The following is a 2054-nucleotide window of genomic DNA, read 5'->3' as shown; positions in this document are numbered from 1 at the left end:
TGCGAAGGCATTTGGCTGACATATTCTAGACAGCTTTGATATCAAATTGGAAAAGCCTATGACATTGTTTTGTGACAGTTAATCAACGCGCCATATAACAACTAAAGGTAAAAGAGAAGGTTTAGGATGGTTCACTCAAGTTAATGCTGTTGAAGGTGTGTGAGGGAAGAGGTAAGCAAGTTCAGATTCAGAGCCAATGAAGAAAATGAGCCAAAAATGTTAACTTTCATTATGACTTCCCTCAAGAAATGTTTACAGCAACTAATACAAACAACTAACTGCATATGTATATATACTACGCTAACCTGCACTAACAAAACTTGGGAGAACTAACTAAGGCTAACTCATTATAAATACAACAAATAGCAATATGTTATATCAGGTAATACCCTCCCTCAAGATGGGAGGGTTGGGCATAAAAATGTCCAACAACCCAAGCTTGCTACACAATGTGTTGAACGGTCCTGGTGCCAGAGGCTTAGTCATGATGTCTGTGACTTGTTCATGTGTAGAAATTGGTAAAAGATGAATTAAGCCCTCTTGCAATTTATCCCTCACAATGTGACAATCAGCCTCAATATGCTTTGTACGCTCGTGAAATACTGAGTTAGTAGCAAGATAAATGGCAGATTTACTATCACAGTACAAATTCACAGGTTTACTAAGAAATGCTCCTAAGTCTTTCAACACATAACTAAGCCATTGAGCTTCTCTGGTGGCCAGTGCAAGAGCCTGATACTCTACTTCGGAGGAAGAAACTGCGACGGTTACTTGCTTCTTGATCTTCCAAGTGACAAGGGAGGAACCCACATAGAAGCAATAGGCTAAAACCGATCGTCGTGAGTTGGGGCATCCAGCCCAGTCAAAATAAAAAAATCCAGTGAGAGATAGATCGGAATTGGCCGAGAAGAACAGCCCCGCTGCCGGAGAGTTCTTTATGTACCTGAGGATCCTATGTGCCGCTTGCAAGTGATTAGGTGTGGGACAATCCAAGAATTGGCTGAGCTTGCCAATTGCAAAGCTTATATCCGGCCCTGTGTTTGAGAGATACAACAGTTTTCCAATGATTTTTCTATAATCAGAGGAATCAGGCAGACTATCTCCATCATCCTTGCTCAATTTTGCCCCATAGTCCATGGGAGTAGAGGCAGGCTTACAATGCTTAAAGCCAGTGTCCCGCAAGAGATCTAGAACATTTTTTCGCTGATATAAAGCTATGCCTTTTGAAGACCTAGCAACCTCCAATCCAAGGAAGAACTTGAGATCACCTATGTCCTTAATCCGAAATCTGTCATGCAAAGTTTGTTTCACCCTTTCAATTTTAAACAAATCGTCCCCTGCCAACACTAAATCATCAACATAAACCAAAATGACTGTAAAACCAGTGCTTTGGGATTTAGTAAACATGCTGTAATCAGATTTACACTGATTATATCCTAACTCTAGCAGAACAAATTTCAGTTTGAAGTTCCATTGTCTACTAGCTTGTTTAAGCCCATATAGAGACTTTTCCAGCTTGCAAACCTGACCCGGAACTATTGCAAGACCTTCGGGGGGTTTCATGTACATTTCCTCATCAAGCTCACCATGCAGAAAGGCAGTATTAACATCAATTTACTTCAAATGCTATCCCTTGACAGCAGCCAGTGCCAAAATAACCCGCAGTGTTCCTAGCTTGATAACGGGACTAAACGTGTCTTTATAGTCAATTTCGGGGACTTGAGTGAATCCCGTTGCCACGAGACGAGCCTTGTGTCGCTCAACACTACAATCAGGGTGATATTTGACCTTAAAGATCCACTTACAACCAATCGCCTTCTTACCACTCGGAAGGGAAGTCAATGTCCAGGTTTTGTTCTCATTCAGAGCATCCAATTCAGCTCGGATGGCATCTCGCCAACAAGGTTCAAGTATGGCGTCTTTATAGCATTTAGGCTCAATGTTCAAGATAGATAATGAGTATGCACTATGCATGGGTGAAAGAGATTTGTATGATAAAAACTTTGAGATGTGATATCGTTGATTAGAAGAAGTTTCTCTGTTGTGATTATCAG

At 41.1% G+C, this 2054-nt stretch overlaps 1 protein-coding gene across 1 annotated transcript; it reads right to left on the bottom strand.

The window, feature by feature from the left end:
* LOC107619899 (uncharacterized mitochondrial protein AtMg00810-like) lies at positions 379-1563 on the bottom strand. The gene has a single exon (XM_016322137.1). The coding sequence runs from the start codon at positions 1561-1563 to the stop codon at positions 379-381; it is 1185 nt and encodes a 394-aa protein (XP_016177623.1).

The sequence above is a fragment of the Arachis ipaensis genome, chromosome B10 (assembly GCF_000816755.2).
Source record: "Arachis ipaensis cultivar K30076 chromosome B10, Araip1.1, whole genome shotgun sequence".
Lineage (NCBI taxonomy): Eukaryota > Viridiplantae > Streptophyta > Magnoliopsida > Fabales > Fabaceae > Arachis > Arachis ipaensis.
The sequence above is the reverse complement of the archived record's forward strand: the minus strand, read 5'-3'. Positions and strand labels throughout refer to the sequence as shown.

Coding starts and splice junctions, on each gene's coding strand:
- LOC107619899 (XM_016322137.1), bottom strand. CDS start 1,563: ATGAAACCCCCCGAAGGTCTTGCAATAGTTCCGGGTCAGGTTTGCAAG.